This window comes from Palaemon carinicauda, chromosome 11 (assembly GCF_036898095.1).
Source record: "Palaemon carinicauda isolate YSFRI2023 chromosome 11, ASM3689809v2, whole genome shotgun sequence".
NCBI classification, from domain to species: Eukaryota; Metazoa; Arthropoda; class Malacostraca; order Decapoda; family Palaemonidae; genus Palaemon; species Palaemon carinicauda.
In genome coordinates this window covers 77,440,569-77,457,391 of record NC_090735.1, presented here as the reverse complement: position 1 = coordinate 77,457,391, position 16,823 = coordinate 77,440,569, and the positions used below count along the sequence as shown (strand labels likewise).

Below are 16,823 nucleotides of genomic sequence, written 5' to 3'. Positions count from 1 at the left end.
GTCTTCCTCCCACCGGAAGCACTTCATTGCTTCTGGTGTCCCGAGGGTTTACTGCCTCGGCCGCTAGCTCCCCTTCCTCCTCTGCCTCTGGAGGGACGGCGAGATGCGTCTCTGCCTGCACCTCTGTTTGAGCCTCTACCTTTGGGACGAAAGGTAGTCGTCTGTTGCTCGAAAGCAGGGGTGAAAACCGGCGACTGTGACAAGACCGGTTGGGTGACCAGCTGAAAGGTCTGCTGTGGCTGAGCTGCCACTTGGGGAGTAGCGGATCCCGGAAACTGCCGTCTCTGTTGACGTTGCTGGGGTTTCTGCTTGGAGGATTTCCTCTTAGGTTGAGGGCCGTCGTCCTGAGAGGATTTCCTCTTCTTCGACATGCCCCACTTGTGGAGAAGGTTCCTGTTCTCCGTGGTGGCCTTGTCGATGATCTCTTTCACAAGGGCAGAGGGAAAGAGGTGCTTACCCCAGATGTTGGAGGAAATCAGCCTCCGGGGTTCGTGTCTCACTGTGGCACTGGAGAACACGAATTCACGACAGGCTCTACGAGCCTTCATGAAGCTGTACAGGTCTTTAACTACAGTCGCCAAATGCGTTTTGGCGAGCACCATGTAGTGATCGGGGACTCTAGTGTCACCGGCCATGACGTCGAGCTGTACCTGGAGGGACATGGATGCGGCGAGCCTTTCCTTCGTGTCATGTTCCCGACGAAGGAAATGGTCATTAAGTTTCGGGAGGTCTTCGTTAAACTGACGTCCAGCAACGTCAGGTTCTAGTTTCCCCACCACGAAGGTATGCTGGACATCTTTCCAGTGTCGAACATCGGGGGGAGTAATCAGGGAGAAGGGTCTGCACTCCTCCAGTGCAGGGCAAGGTTTCCCTTCTTCCACTGCCTTGTGTACCGCAGCGAAGGCCTTTTCCATAAAGGGGAGGATCGCATCGTCTGGTGCGACGTAGGTAGGGTGCTTCTTGCTCAGCGCCGGAAGCTTTGAGCAGGTAAAACCCCTACTTTTAACAGCATTGGCCAGCATAGCCTGGGCCTTCGAGAGATCGAACACTATCACCTCCTTAGGTTCGGTCTCTTCTTTAGAGGGAGGTTCGGATCGAAGTCGGACGTAACAGTCCGGATAAGCCTCAAAACTCGGGAAGAATTCCACTTCTTCCAGGGCAACCGAGCCGACCTTCTCACTGACGAAGATCCTGCCCGTTGTGATAGGCATGTACTCGGCATACCTCCAGGGGTTGGCGTCCGAACATGCCGGGAGGTCCTTAACCGAAATCCTTTTCGGCTCCTTTGAACTTCCCATGGTCCTGATGTATTCGTGTGTCTCACGGAGTTTCTTGTCCATAAGAGCTTCGAGCATACGGAACATCTCCTGGGCGCTGGATGGGATGGGGTCCGGGGTGGCGGAGGTAGACGGGAGTGATACATCCATCGGTGTAGGAGTTGCGGCGGGGGTGGAAGGCGGAGCGACCTCCTGCTCCGACTCGGTGTATTCCACTTGGTCTTCCTCATAGTCCAGTTCTTCGGCCATGAGGTTCCTCTCCGTGGTCTCCGACACTTCCGACATACGTTCCGCGTTGTCGGTATCCAGGCGACACTCGTGCATGGACTGGGCCATGACTACATCGGGTTCCACCGTTATCTGGACGGTGGGGATCTGACCCTTGGGGACCACAGAGTCTTGGGATGCCTTCGGGAAAAGCAAGGCCCTCAAGTCTTCAGTGGCAAGGTATGGTCCAGTGGCGTTCTTCTGGAAGCCACGCACCCATTTGCGTAGCTTCTCTCGAGAAGCGTCCCTAACCTCCGCTGAGGGAGGATTATTGAACGCCTCGACCAGGCGGTCCTTGCAGACTGTACAGTTCTGTGGGTCCCAAAACTTCAGATAGCCTTTCTTGTTGGCGCAAGGGGCGTGGGTCCTACACGCCGTGTGCCCGTAGAAGTGCGGGCGCTTCACTGCACAGAAGCCGTGATCGCACTTCACGTACTCCTCCTGTAAGAGAAAGAGAACATGAGTATGGGGCAGTCATAAGAATGACTTATATTCTAAAGTTAAATATTAAAGGATTAATCTTTAACTTAATATTAAGTGATATAAACAATGTGATGTTTTTGAGAGTGGGCGGAAATGAAGGAGATAGACACATACTCCGTGTAACCCGCCCGGCTGGTTACCGTAACCTTATCCATAGGCAATTTGTTTGTGACCGAGGGCACAGGGCAGAATTCTTCATAGATTGCCAGGGAGGCAGGGGTAATTCTAGTAGGAATTGCCAAGGATATAAAACTGGGACTGAGGCCACTCAGACCAGAGAATTGGGAATGTAGACGATCCCATAGGGTAACGGTTTCCGGCAACCAGCCGTGCTAAGATACACACAGCATGCTGGAAATTTGTGATATGCAAGAAGACAGCATGGCTATTAATAGAACGGTAAGACAATACCTATCTATTTATGTAGTCAAACCATCTGGTTGCAATATAGGGCTATCAGCATGAGATGATAGCTAGGAGAAGGGGTGCAAATTGCTTTGACGCCTCCGGAAGGCTCCGGCAGACCGACGGCACGCCGCAGGCCGCTCCAGCAGAGTTTCTGGCATTAGGGAAGACAAATATATAAGTCAGGAGTAATGCCAGGATGGCGGCCGCCGTCACAACGGCGGCACGCCGGCGGGAAGCGGCGGCTCCGGCAGCCGAAGGTTGCCAGCTTGGTGACAGGGACAAGGAAGGGCTATAGCAGAACCGGACTGCCGGCAGTGGATGCCGGCACTCTGGGGGACAGACCGATGGACGGACGACCGAAGCTATGAGGTATGAGGGAAGGCCATCGGCTGTACGCCGACGGGAGGCGGCAGTCCCCCGGCACACGGAGGACTGACGGCCCAGGGGGCAAGGAATGTGTCACCAAGGGTGGGAGGTGGGTATCACCGACAGAGGAGGCGGCAAGGGACCGGCACCAGGACAGTGAAAGAGACAGAAGGAGGGATGTAGGGGTACGGACACGGACCCAAAGACATCCCACCTGAATGGGTGTACCCATGATAGAGGCTAGCCCTATCACCCAGTGGCAGGGGCCGCAGGCGGCCGGGAGCCAGGGTAGCCCAAGGGACGGCTAGGGAACACCCAAGAGGGGGAGAACCCCTGCGGACAAAATGCATCCAGTGGCTAACCCCATAGGACACTATGAAGGGTATATGTACCAGAGCGGACTGCACACAGGGACTCAAGGTAGCCCTATCACTCCACCCTAAGGAGGAGTTGTAGGACAGGGGACAGATGGGTATAGACTAACCTAAGTATAGGCTAGGCCATACAAGAGATAGGTGGGGAGGGGAGAAGAAGAAGGGTCTTCTATAGGAGAGGCTCTGTACCAAAGCGGTCACCAAGGAAGGGAGGACGCTCCCTAGCCTAAGGTTAGGCAGCCTGTCTGAGAACGGTGCATGGGTACCGTTTCAGCAAGGCACAGAACTAACTCCCCCCAAGCCTAACCTAGAGCAGGGATGTTACACCCTGAACTAGGAAGGATGGAAGATGTATCGCATTGCAGGGAAGGTCAGGAAGCCTAGCCTCAGCAATAGAGGAAGGGCAGGCCGTTCCTCATTCTCGGACGCAGCCCTAAGGGGGGATCATTCCCTTAGGGAGGACAGAGAAGCGATAAGTACTCTGGTATGAGCTTGATCCCCTTACGTGGTAGGGGGAGCAAGGCTACGCAGAGGGAATGCCCTAAGGCAGGGGGTGAAGGGAGCATATAGGGGGCCTACAATTAGGTTAGGTTAGAGAGGCACACTGTCAAACCTATCCCCTATATGGTCCCTGAAGGCGAAAACACTTGCATCACAGTAAACAGTATCATAAAATAATGCCACTATCTTCATAACTAAACCTAGGATCACTGAAATATATCATGCATGAACACTGATGATAGGCACTCTGGCCTAGGGGCTAGACTAGCGAACTGGTATGGGGTCAGTCGATGACCAATAAAAGAGCGTCAAAACACGATATATAAAGTTCCTAGCTATGAAGACTAAATAACTAATAGTATCGATTAGTTAATGAGGCCGGAAAACGCTGTTGAGGCTAGCTAAATAAGGCATGCAAAACAACAGCGACGCCATAAAATGGCGGGTCCGGTAGTAGCACAGCTCTGCCACAAAACATAAAATATCTCGAAAAGTAAAAGTTACTTTACGGTCAGAGCTTATTTAAACAATACTGGAACCTTGTACTCAACTTTCCAGAAGAAGGCGAGGCCGAGGGTCGAGACATGGCTAAGATGCAAGTCGATAAGATACGCACAGGGAAAAATCCGTCTAGTAAGGCAAGCTACTAAGCGAAGGATGAGGACGGACGTGACGTCATTTAGCAATGGCGCCCGTTTGTTTACGTCTCGAGTACCAAAAGTAGCCACGGACGAGATTAGCTGTGGAACGGCTCCCCAGCTATTCTCCGCCCCTACACATTGAAGTGTTAACTCTATGTGGGGTGCAGATAGCTATGTGGCGCGTTAATACATGCGTCCCATGTTGATATACGATGTCTTAAAGGGAAACCTTTAGGATACTCGCTCCAGAAGTTAGAATTCTGTGATAACCTGTGGTTAAATTCCCTGGGAATATCTAGTAGTTATATACCCAAGGAAGCTACCAAAAAGGAACCTTCCATCAGGACGCCATGGCTTGAGCCCAAAAAGTTCCTTTGTAGGTCCACTGAGATTACACCATGGTATTTTCTTAGTTCTCATTATTGTTTTAATGTTTGCAATACCCGAAAAACTTAGACAAGGGTCAAACTTATGCCAATCACACTTAGGAACAACTGAACGTTGGTATCGTCAATCTCAAGGTATATTTATAGTAAAACTAAAGTTAAATATCCAAGGTTGCTTAAACTATTGTGGTAGGCCTACCACTGTTCCCATTAGTCAAGATTTCCCAGTGTTTTTCAATAATGATACCAATACCGTAATAATAAATAACAGATAATCATAAGACCACAAGCTAACAATATTCACAACGTTTTCATTGGCAAAGGAACTGGACAATGAATAATAGCAACCGATCACCGATGTAACCAAACTTAAACTTACCAAGCGATAGCGGTTACCGGTATTGCTCTTACAAGTTGACAACAAGGATTTGGTGAATAAAGTTAAGCGAGTCAAGGACTGTCAAGTCCACCATTGAAGCTTTGGGAATTTTAGAGTAAATATCACCGCTAGAAGAGAGTAAATAAACGAATTTTTTCTTTATAAATATCATGATTATTGACTGGTCTTATTAAATGAAGTATTATTTTGTTACTGATAATGTATATTTCGGTTGAACTTTAAACTAGCGACAATAATTTTTTATCATGTTGAACGCCATGATTCAAGTTTCGTCTGTTTATGTCACAATGTTTTAATGATCTTAAAATATCTAAGTTTCTTTTCATAGTTTATATGTCAGCTCTATTTAAATTTCTTTACTGATCTTGAAATATATGTTTCTTTTCATAGTTTGTCACATCTATTCCAACGTTTTTACTGATCTTAAAATATCTTTATTTTGCACTCATTACTTAATATATAGTTTATTTCCTTTCTTCACAGGGCTGATTTTCCCGTAGGACTTGTAGCAGTCTGATTTTTCAACTGAGGTTGTAGCTTAAATTTTAGCCAATAAAAGAGATGCTATAAAAATATAAAAAACCTCAAAACTGAAGTAAACGTTTAAAAAAAATATGAGGGTTGGACAATAATGCTAACTCTTGGGACCTATTTTGGTTATACCATAGCTATAACCATATGAATCTATTAAAATGTAATTCTCAAAGGCGAAAGAAAAACCATTTTTTATTCAAAAAGTTTATTTTATTAAATAATTCTAGCTATTATACATAAAATTATATAATTTATACGGATTTCATATTACCCATATATACATAGGCACAACAGACTGTACAGATGACTAAAGTATACCAGGTTGCAAGGTTGAAATGTGCTTGATTTCTAACAGCATATTGATGCAGCCACAGTGTCGGAGGGCACTATAGACCCACAGGGTCTTGGACACGGGGAAGAGAAGAAAAATATTATTAATATTATTATTATTATTACATGTAGCCTGTTGCATCAAAATACTCTCCAAAGGGGGCGTGTTAACTCTCTTTCTAACGGTAAGAAATTAAATTTGTAGTCTGAAAAAAAAAAGAAAAAAAATGGCGAGAGTTGGTGTTTTTTCTCTTTTGTCATGAACCAAATACTGACGAAAGGATGGTGTTATTATTGGAGTTCCACGCGTTTCACTAAGAACAAGAGGGCTTCTTTCTAAAAAATAGAATATCATTATCAACGGTCATCATTATACCATTCAGAAAAGAAGTATAGCATTTCCTGGCCCAATGGACGAAGATTGCAATGCGACCGTCCATATGGGCTGGTAACAGCAGCAGCGGTAGCAAATAGTAACAGTCGTAGTAGCATCCACTGCTCACGGGAGTGGATGAAGGGGTAGGGAGGGGTTAGGGGGAAGGAGGTTCATCCGTCAGTACCTTTTTAACTGTCCCTTTTAAAAATCTCTACTTCAGTCACAAGACTGAGACGTAAATAGAGAAATGTGGGAACATGAACACAAATCAAATGATAAAAGTCACCAAACCTAAAAAATAACCAGGTGTTTGTTTTTATTAAAATACAAAATTATGACACGAGAAATCACGACTCATTTCAACCACAATTATTTTCTTGTAAGAATTAAAAAAGGGCAAACATTGGACATAAATTTTTTAAAATTTATATATGTATATATATATTTACATAGAATTTGAAAAATATAATCTGAATATCAATAACACAACCTAAAAGTGATCATGATACAACAAGAATCCGAACAATTTTTTTTTTTTCTGCTGTTGTAAGTTGTATTTGCTTTGTATTCTTGTTGATCTCTCTAAGGAGATTGAAAAATAGTGTCTCAAAGAAGCATATAAACTCGAGTCTTCGTGCAATAAAGGCTTGAAAAATTAACAGATTTAGCTCAATAGAATTCCAACAATTCCATAATTTACCAACAGTCTGATGACGAAGTACATTCAACACAGAGAAAAAGAAGGTAGCTTTTGAGCTTAAATGATGAATTTGAAAAAGGTTAAAAAGAGGCCGTGGATACTATCCCAAATCATCAAATATCCTGTGGGGGTATTTCTTTAAACCAACTTAGAATAACAACAATTTAAACAAACTAAATAACATTTGATATTATGGGCATAACATGTTCTATGGAGTATATCAAGGCCACCCAAAAATTATGAACATAATTCCATTAAAAAATCTGATAAATGAAGCTTGAATTATTGGAGAGTATAATATGCTTCGGTAAGGCATCGAATCAAAATACTTAAAAGGTATATATTTGTATAAATGTGTGTGTAAACATTAGCACACATACACCCATATATAAATGATATATGTGTGTATGGGTAAAACGCATGTTTGCACATACATATATATACATACATATTGAAAACAACCTTGGAATAAAACAAAATGATAAAATTTGCGCACACAGTAATGATCACATACAGTATTTTACACTGTTGAAAACGTACATATACATATTTCTTAATAATTTTGACATAGAAGTGTGAAGTATTTGACATTGAAAAAATATCTAATCTCTGTGTATTAAAAACTACATATAATGTATATTTATGCATATACATAATTACTGTATATATACACATATACATACACATACATATTAAATAATATAAGTAAATAAATTCTCTCTTACATCGAAGGGAAATTGAGAAAGTCTGGACTCTAGACACAAAAATATACTGACCAAGACCGATGGGTAAAATTGCTATACAGTATAGTAATGAATTGCTCCTTTTTGCGCTTAACTGCTAAAAACTGCAGCACTACTCAAGAATGCTCGAAATAGGTTATTAAAAGATGAAACGTTATACGCAATGTTTTCTTTCACTTCTGCATATTCTAGCAAACATCACAATTAAAACAAAAACGAGACAGCACTTTCTTCTTCTTCTTTTTATAGAAAAATATCCTTAATAAATATAATGACATGAGTTTGAAAACATTTTGACCTGAATGTGAATACTCAAATGAGTACACAAAGTAAGTTCAAATCACGAGTGAATGTGTTGCGGGAAATGATTCAAATTAACCAGGGGGCTGAGTTAGGCTTCTATATCCATTATATATAATATATATATATATATATATATATATATATATATATATATATATATATATATATATACAGTGGATATCGCCCGTTTCGTACATATACATCTTCGGACAGAAAGAGAAATAGAGATGATAGTGAAGGGATCCATTCATAAAATTCCTATCTGGATGAATTTCGTCTTTTTGTCATTTTTAATTTTATCTTTTTTTTTTTAGGTTTTCTTCTAGGGGAGAAAATGAATAAAATCTAAGTCTCAGCGAGATTACATAGGGAAGTCTGAGGAAAGAAACACATATTTGTAATATAGTTATCGTCTTCATAAAAATAATGTATGTATATATCTATATATCCATTTGACTGTATTCACTTAGGAGAATCCATATCTACGAGGAAATACATTACAAAGAATTCTAAATTCCAAACAGACGTTTCGGTTACGAAGGTTTATTTCCGTTTTCTTGTAAGACCGCAAGACATGAGCTGATGAGTAAAGTTCTACTGCATATTTTCACTTTGAGAATACCACAGAGACGAATAAATTAATATGTAAGCAAAAACTAAGTGGATATCTCTTTTTTTGAAAATGTCAAAAATCTCTTAAAATAAGACGAAAATTCTTTTTCCTTCAAAAGTCGGCCTATATGACACTTCTCAGGTTAAGTACGAGAAACATCCGCTAAACTAAATAACGTTTCCCCTTGCACCGGCGTCAACGTCTTAAGACTTCTCCTGGCGTAAGGGGGCTTGTGGGGGGGGGGGGGGGGGGTAAAGGGAGCAATTGAAGGGTAAAAGGGAGGGTGGGTTTGGGGAGGGGAAGGTATTATTACATCATCACTTTATAAGCTGGGCTATGCAACACATACACTATAGGCACACTTCTGTGACCATAGCCTGAATATCACACACATCAGGTTCCTCAAAATAAAAGTTTATCGAATATATCTGTATATACAACATATATACAGGATATATATAGATGTATATATGTACTGTACATTTACAATCCTCTCTCGGAGCGTTACAGGTCACAGTCATTATCAACATCACCATTATCACCACCACTACACAATCTTCATGATCATCATTGGGAGTGTTCTGCAATATTCACGCTATGCTTCAAGAATTTAGCCGATGACCTGACATGAAGCAGCTGATGGAGTACAACATACTATGCTCTCAATACTCGTGTGTTATGGGAAAAGACTACGATTCTACCTAATTTAAAAACTTCATTTAAAAACAATATGCAAATTTGTCCAACATCTATGACAGTGTCAAAATAAGCCATTTAAAAAGATTTAAAAACTTGAAATTCTTATAACATTGCAAAAAAAAAAAAAAATAAAACACTAGTTTATCAGCCCTGCAAGATATTGGCACAACCAGAAATTACAAATCAACGGTTGAAGTTTGAACAGCAGCTTTTTATTTTCTCCAAAACAGAATTTTTTCTCTTCCAGAAACTTCAATTATCATTTGTAATGACTGATACTGTCTGATAGGATCCGCTGCCCATATGTTATACTCTCGCTTCTTAACATCACCTCACAGGTAACCAATTAAAGAAGAAGAAGAGGTAAATAATAAAAAAAAAAAAATGCCGCCACACGATTGTAGTCTTCCAGTTACCACAGACCACTGAAAACGAACCTGAAGCAATAAATTATCTTTGGCTTCTTTTATTTGTTATTATTATCATTTATTATTAGCTTATCTGCTTTGGAAACTAAGAGCAGGGAACCCCATCAGGCACCTGATTGAAAAAAAAACAAAAACAAATGACAGAGCAAGTAATTACTAATGCCTTACACGCTCAAAAAACCCATGACATAAGCACCATGGAGAAGAAGTTTTGTGCCCTTTAGCAGTCCCTCCATCTGATATGTACCACAGTCCTCACGCAAGAACAATTGATTTCCCAAACTTGTGCTTTTTTGCTTTTAGCTGTGATAAACAAAATTCACGTCATGAAGGTCCGTATTTAATAAGAACAATTTGGCACTGTTCACTGTTGTGACCCTACAACTCAACTACAAGAAAATATTATTATTAATCACACACTTAGGCAAGGTTGGGTCGGCTGAGGCTGGGCAACGGCACAGTCTTGGGAACTCAGGCTAACCCAGGCGGACAACCCTGAACCTGCAGGGTGTGCGCACTATGGACACGTGGCAAAACGCACACTTTCTCGCTCTTTCGCTCGCTCGTTCTCTCTTTCTCTCGCTCGCTCTTTCTCTCGACGTCGACCCACACTGAAGTTGCACTCACAAAACACCCGAGTGTCAGCACAACATAATATATTCTTCACTAGGTAGACGCTCTGTTTCTGGAGAATAATACCAGATTTATTCCAGAGTATCAACCTGGCATTTTAAGAAAAAATCTCAGGAGATGAGGTACGAAGGTAAAAGTTATTTAAAGATCAGGCCACTAGCACGGAGGATGGGAAGAGGCAAATGAAATACTTTTCCCACCTCCTGTAGGGTTGGTCACTTGAGGTGAAGCCACCTCATCACTTTGCGTTTAAGTTTATTACAGTAGGAGGCTACCAATGGTCACATTGTAGGGTCATCACCAGGAGCATCTCCTGGCGGTGCACGTACACCTCCACTTCCTTCGTCTTCGAGTGTAAACTGGATCTGAATTCGCTCTGCTGCAGCACATAGTTCTCCTTCAGGCTGATCTAAAGAGTCTTCCCCTTGACAGTCCTCCTCTTTTAAATCATTGGAGGACGAAGATGGAGAAAGAGGAATCATTCGCTGGTACCAGTCTCTATTCTCTTCTAAGGTGTCAAGGATATCCTGTGCGTCTGGATGAACAAGATCTGCCCACGTTTCCCATAGTGGATGAACAATGTAATCAATAAAGCCAACCTAAAAAAAAAAGGACGTTCAATAAGTTATCAGTTATACTTTCCACCAGATCAAGCTAGTTTTGCTCACTATTTAATGTTACATTACTTTGGATGATTAAATTTACCATTCATATGTTACTGATTAAGAAAATGAGAAAAAAGATAAAAATATCACCCAATTAATAACTTCAAGCTTACCTGTGACTTTTCAATTGTGGCTGAATGCCTATCACACATGGGGGAAATGTCCATGCCCTGTTCTCTTTCCCGGTCACCCTGCTGGAAGAATTCCTCCATTATAGAGGACACCCAGTTCTTATACAGCTCCAGTGGCTTGGTGGGGTTACTTAGATCTGCACAGTGCACCATATTTTGTAGCACCTGAAATTCGAGGAAAATTAACCATTGGTAGTCATAAGGAATATCTAAAATTTAGGATACCAAAACAGCAGAGGCAATTCATATTCAACATTAAGACAGCATAAGAGTCATAATTTTACCTGTATCCTGTCAGTGTAGTTATCGAGGAGTAAAACCCCAGACCCCGCAACCTTCTTGGTTTCAACCATAGTCTTGAGATCCGCTAACAGACTCATGTGTTTACTCATGTCTGTGGCCAGCACCATATCAATCACCATCTTTCGCAGCGTCTGCCTCTGTTTCTTAGACAGGTTCGCGAAAATATCACAATCCTGATTCTGCAACAACTTGAAGGCAACAGCCAAATGGTGATTCTCAAGTACTGATTCATCATTGTACATAAGGGCAAGTTCTGAAGAAGAGTTTATCAGGTACTGGTTGGTGAGGCCAGGGTGATCTACATCGTGAATGGCAGCTGCAAAAATGGCTGCCAGGATTTCCAAGTTTGTGAAAACTGACTGTAAAGAAAAAAAACAAGAAGAGGAGTAAGCAAAAGGAGATTTACAAAATCCAAATCTAATTTTATAATTCTTAAATTTTCATATCTTCGTGGTTAACCATATTGCACAATGAATAACACAATAACCTAATCTCATAAAAAAATACTTTTATACAGTACATTTTCAGAAGCCACTGTTTCCATCTCAAGGCAGAAATTGAAAGAACTACAAGAAACTGTTTACTGTTCAGTTTTGCAAAGTCACGAGGAAGTATGCTCTCTTAGAGACACTATCCATTCAAAGCAGTTATTTCGTGAAGATTTGCAAGTACAACATACCTCTAGGGCAGGTGAATTGAGGAGGACATGGGTGGACTGCGTGACGTCAGCAGCATGTAAGGAATTGTGGTAAGGAACGTCCTTCAAATAGTGGTCTTCCAGTGTCATCATGAAAGTTATGAAAGTCTTGGGCGGAATTTTAAACGTCTTCAGTAAGTCACGTTCCTGAAAAAGCAGCCGGTGTTAAAAATTAAGTACAATATATAACTTACATGATATTTCTATATAATAAAATTAAACACAACCAGTGGAGATATACGATTTTGCTATTCATAAAACGTCTAAAGTACTAATGAGAATTCAATCTCAAATACACGATTTAAATTTGTGCATTTCACAAAAATATTCAAAATAAGTATTATAGCCAATGGAAGAGTATACTAACCACGAATATTGTGTAGGTTACGGTTGTCAAAGGCTTCCTGTTGGACAGTTCCGATATCCTGTAGATATCTATTCCCCATTTGTCTACATCCTCTAAGATCTGTAAAAAAAAAGAACATGATCATAGTCGGGGTAACCTTTAAGGGCTTGTACTAACAATAACTTGCAAAAATGTCACTATTTGAATTTCTACATAAAGTTTTAGTGTTCTATATACCAGTTGCTTAGAATATAGCTTCCACAAAAGCAAAGTTACGCCAGTGTGTATATATATATATATATATATATATATATATATATATATATATATATATATATATATATATATATATATATATATATATGTTTCATGCACATTATATTGTTAGTTTCTGAGACATGCCTTCAAATCAATGATGCTAACTTCTGTTGAGGAGAGAGAGAGAGAGAGAGAGAGAGAGAGAGAGAGAGAGAGAGAGAGAGAGAGAGAGAGAGAGAGAGAGAGAGAGAGAGAGGTGGTTCTTCATAAAACAAAACAAATTAATTGTGGTAAAAACATTAATCCAAATTTACATCAACTTCTTTACTTGGATGCATATTTGAAAGAAAAGAGCTCAAGCAAAAGTGGCTAGCAAAATCTTAACGCTTTATCTGGACTCTGTTGCAGATGCTAGACTATGTAATGCTATTTATTAATATAAACCAACTTTCTGAAAGTTGCTAAGAAAGGAATGTCTTTTTAGATAAAGGCCAAATACAAAACTAGTAGTGTGTGTCTCTTCTTCTTAAATATCGTTTTTGGATCCAGACGTATGAATTAAAAAAAATAATACTCCAGTTGACTCCTTCGAACAAAGTCCTATAAAACTGAAGTTGGTTCAGTAGGAGAAAGATTCATGAATAATGAATTGAATTAAGATAAAATAGTATAATTAAATGGTACATATTCCCTGAGACGCAAATCGTATAAAAACGATATATTGGATACAAAAGTGATCAATGAATAAAGGCCTATAAAGTTAAATGATATTTATAATACACATAAACCAAGAGGCAAAATCGTATATAATAAAAACAACTCGTCTGGGGGAAATGAATGGAACCTGATTTTGAATAGTTATCAGAATAAAGAGAAGGAAAGTGACAATCTTCAGAGAGAGAGAGAGAGAGAGAGAGAGAGAGAGAGAGAGAGAGAGAGAGAGAGAGAGAGAGAGAGAGAGAGAGAGAGAGAGAAAAAAAACATAAGAGAGAAAAAGTGTAGTACAGAATAAGATTGCAGCCGTATTGATGCTGCTGCTGCACGCCGTGACATTGTTCGAACTCGTGAGACCAACCACAGTGCATTGTGAAATCAATCGGTAGCATTTGTCTGACGTTAGCAACTTCCAAAGTCATGCTAATCTAATAATCCGAGTCTGTTCATAACCTTCACCGAATATCACGTTCTTTTTTCCTCGTTTACCTTGTTCCCTTTAACAAGGCTCCTTAATGTTAAGAACATTAATCATATATATATATATATATATATATATATATATATATATATATATATATATATATATATATATATATATGGTATATATAAAAGAGATTTTCAAGTGAAATCTTTATATTGACAGAATCATATCCTTCATGATATCTTATTATAATTCAGGCTAAACTGAATAAATAAAAACAAAGATCTGACTGTATTGTCATTAATAGTGGGAGGTCAAAAATATTATTACAGAAATTCTTCTTAGAAATATACGGTGAATTATCTAAATAATATGAAAAGGGGTCAAAAGTAAATCATATTGATATTTCATAACAATAAAGGGAAATGATTTCAAGTGCCTCACAAACTAAGAAATAAAAAAAAAACTCAATAATTTGCAATAATATGTTATCTTTAAGTAAATTAGACTAGAAGTAATACGACTTTGGACGTTGCTATTGCCTTGAAATAAGACCGAATGGCTAAGTCTGTACAGGTTACCAATTGTGCTCTACTAAAGTCTTGCATCAAGTCTAACAATAGTACCTAGTACTGTTTGTCACTGCCAAGACTGATCATATCATAACAAGCAAGTTGATGAGACTGAAGGTACATTGAAGAACATAATTCAGTTGACTTGAGGAAAAATATATCTGACTTGATCAGTCTAAGGAAAAAATATCTGACTTGTTCAGTCAAGGAAAAAATATCTGACTTAATCAGTCAAGGAATGAAATGTGGCACTACTCTAAAACTGTTATAGTGACTTGTTAGTCCAGTCACTGCTATGTATACGTGAGTCTGCATTTGTTTGTGTACACAGTCAAATGTACACAGACATAAACACAAACCAGTGGGAAAATTCTAGCGGATCAAATTACCTCTTCGCATATTTCATCCAGCTGCTCAAAACAAACAAAATTTTATCATTTCATATGTTTGGATAAACTCAATTTTATTGATCAATATCTTCTGATGAGCACAGAACATAAAAAAAGACTAATTTTCTGGTTGGCCCATAAGGTGAGATTGGGCCGACCAGGTTAACTGTATCTTCCAAATGCTGACATGAAGGTTACATAATATCATGATTTCAATATTCACAAGTACCGTGCTCTTAGTCAGGCTGGAACACGTATTGCCATGAATAGGGGTCATGCATGGGAAATCTGTATGAGGAGTTTAGGATATGATTACGCTGGTAATGAATATAAATGGAAAATAATAGATTAGGGGATGAACTATATTCATATCCATCTCCGGAAAAATAAATAGAATTTAACTCAAAATATTAATAATTAAAGGTGTTATTGAACGTTTTATGTAATTACTAGAGAACACCAAATTCTTGAGGTTGACAGAATGGAATGCACGCAATATTTTTTTGCGTTGTTTTTCATTTATTATATAAAACAGATTAGGAAAGGATTTCCGTAAGGTTATACATATTGTATTTGATTTTAAAAAAGATAATTTAGGAAGTCTGCTTTTAATTAAGGGGCTATTTTACAACCATTATCTTGAAACAGCACAAGAGAGATCCATAAATGTTTCTTAAGGCAGTTATTACTTTATAAAGAGTACTTTTCCCTCTAGGCGGTATTATTTAATTTTTTTTTTTACGTTTAGAACATTGAAGGAGTATTCTTTGAGGTACTCTTCCCTCCAATCGGTATCATTTTACAACGATTAAAATAGATTGAAGGAGAGCAGTCTTTTAAACATCAAGAGTTTACAATCACCAATTCTATTACCTTCCCGAGTTCCTCTTCATGCAACGTGTCGATGCCGTACTTCGGAAGGTGGTCGCCCGAGAAGGAGTTAGCGTGAAGCAGAGGCTTCTTCACCCCCTGGATCATCGACATGGACACCTCTCGCTGAGAGGGTACGCAAGTACCGAGGGAGGAGCCGGCCACCGAGGTGGGCACGGCATGATGTATGGCCGGGGGCATCGACTGACCCGCTGGTGCCACCGACGACGTTAGGGCTGACGATGCTGCTGCGGAGAGGACTCTGTCTTTCTTCTTAATCCTGTCGCCGTCGTCTACACGTAGGCTGGGGATGTCCAATTCTTGCTGTTGGTCTGTTGGAGAAGAAGGTATGGATTTATTTCATTGCCTGTTTGTGTGTGAGAGAGAGAGAGAGAGAGAGAGAAAGAGAGAGAGAGAGAGAGAGAGAGAGATTTTGAAAAACTCCTGGCATATATCGAAAAATAAAATAAAATAAAACAGCTCTTAGGCACAAAACTGGGCTCAAATCGAGAGGGATCAGATTGTTAAAATGCGGTTTCTGGGGTTGAAAGCTAGTCCATTCAATTAAATAAGTTAAGGAAACATCTATTACAATGGTGGCACCATTATACAGAAAAATCAATATTAAATAAGTCGTGTGTGAGAGAGAGAGAGAGAGAGAGAGAGAGAGAGAGAGAGAGAGAGAGAGAGAGTGGGCAATGGAAGGAGTGGAGTTCCGTAAAAAAAAAAAAAAAAAACGAAAAGAAAAGTAAAGTATGGCGTCATAGACTGCGCTGTAAGCTCATTGGCTGTCTGACTGACGTCATCGTTTTCCTTACTTGCTATTGGTGGATAGGGCGTGGGAGAAGGAAGGATAGGTCAATACCTCCCAAAACAAATACCCATCGAAAAACGAAATAGTTGGTGATTATTCATTTCTACAAATAGTCAAAAGTAATATCTAGATTGAAGTAAGCATCACTTAAACATCTTATATGATTATATTCTAATTA

The 16,823-nt window shown here is 39.9% G+C and overlaps 1 protein-coding gene across 1 annotated transcript; it reads right to left on the bottom strand.

Annotated features, from left to right (window-relative positions):
• Window positions 1-8,240: 8,240 nt before the first annotated feature.
• On the bottom strand, window positions 8,241-16,185 carry LOC137650075 (3',5'-cyclic-AMP phosphodiesterase-like; the record flags this gene model as incomplete). Its single annotated transcript, XM_068383138.1, has 6 exons — window positions 8,241-11,061; window positions 11,241-11,423; window positions 11,543-11,920; window positions 12,241-12,405; window positions 12,626-12,724; window positions 15,835-16,185. Coding segments are annotated over 6 exons (1,494 nt in total), but the record flags the coding sequence as incomplete, so codon positions are not given.
• Window positions 16,186-16,823: the final 638 nt, after the last annotated feature.